Raw genomic sequence first — 1169 nt, forward strand, 5'->3', positions numbered from 1 at the left:
ACACACACACACACACACACACACACACACACTCACCGTGACGGGTCTGTCTCGTCCTGGTTCGCAGCTCCTCCAGATAATAACGATGTTTTCTGCGGCGACGAGCTTCGTTTCGTGTCGCTCGATCGAAATAATGCGATATATTCGGCGTAAGAGAATCGTGTCATCCTGTTATTGTCACACAGACAAAGACGCTCGATCCGCGCGCGCCTGCCTGCGTGTGTGTGTGTGTGGACGCCAGTGTATGAACACACACACACACACACACACACACACACTCGAACGCTCAGCTGTTCGCTGGGTTAATTTTAGGCTGCTCTTGACACGTGAGGGCTGGAGTTTACCTTATTTGTCGACCCACTCCGCCAGCTCAGATAATACTAGATAAGCTCTGAGAGGAATTACTGAGAAATGAGGATCAGATCAGGGCCTGCAGTCAGATGGAAGAGGCTTTTGTTTCGCTTCCTTACGAGCTTTCCTCAGAAACCAACAAAGAAGTGCAGAGCTACACGAGAACTGACCCTTCTAGTCGACAGTGAGGGTCATTCCTGACACAAATAACACGGATATCTGTTATCTGTCTGTTACTGTCATGGATCAGATCAGGACAGTGCTGGTATTCAGCCTGTTTTTCTCGTTTCAGAGATTTAGCCAAACTGGTTTTGTAAATTTGCATGTTACTTGTTTATTCATGGGTCATGCAGCATTTATGACATTTAAGATATTCATGATGTCATAAATGATGTGCTGTTAAATGATCAAGTGTTTTCACATATTTTTACATACACATGTGAAATGGAAATGTGTGTATGCGTGTGTGTGTGTGTGTGTATCCTTGTCTCTGCAAGGATAGGAATACCAGTAAATTTTGACCCTGTGGGACATTTTTAGGTCCCTATGAGGAAACAAGTTTATAAAATATGCACAAAATCAAAAAATCAAAAAATGTGAGTAGTTTCCTGTAAGAGGTAGAACAATAACACACACAGTCTGTACAGAATAAAAACATTACATCTATGGAGAGTCCCCATAAGACATGAAACGTGAGTGTGTGTGTGTGTGTGTGATGTTCAGATCGTCCAGCTGATGCCTTTTATGGACATAGTCCACTCTGTTTGGCTTCACTTACACTCATTAGAGCAGGACTGATGAACTGACAAGACGTTTTC

General features: G+C 43.5%; 1 protein-coding gene across 1 annotated transcript in view; it reads right to left on the reverse strand.

The window, feature by feature from the left end:
* LOC122361412 (ankyrin repeat and SOCS box protein 2-like) overlaps positions 1-375 on the reverse strand; it is a 7636-nt gene extending 7261 nt beyond the window's left edge. Inside the window, exon 1 of the mRNA XM_043262144.1 lies at positions 37-375. Within this exon, the coding sequence (XP_043118079.1) occupies positions 37-167 (131 nt within the window). The 5' untranslated portion in view covers positions 168-375. The remainder of the gene's footprint in view (positions 1-36) is intronic.
* Between the last annotated feature and the right edge of the window lie 794 nt (positions 376-1169).

The sequence above is a fragment of the Puntigrus tetrazona genome, chromosome 17 (assembly GCF_018831695.1).
Source record: "Puntigrus tetrazona isolate hp1 chromosome 17, ASM1883169v1, whole genome shotgun sequence".
Taxonomy (NCBI): domain Eukaryota; kingdom Metazoa; phylum Chordata; class Actinopteri; order Cypriniformes; family Cyprinidae; genus Puntigrus; species Puntigrus tetrazona.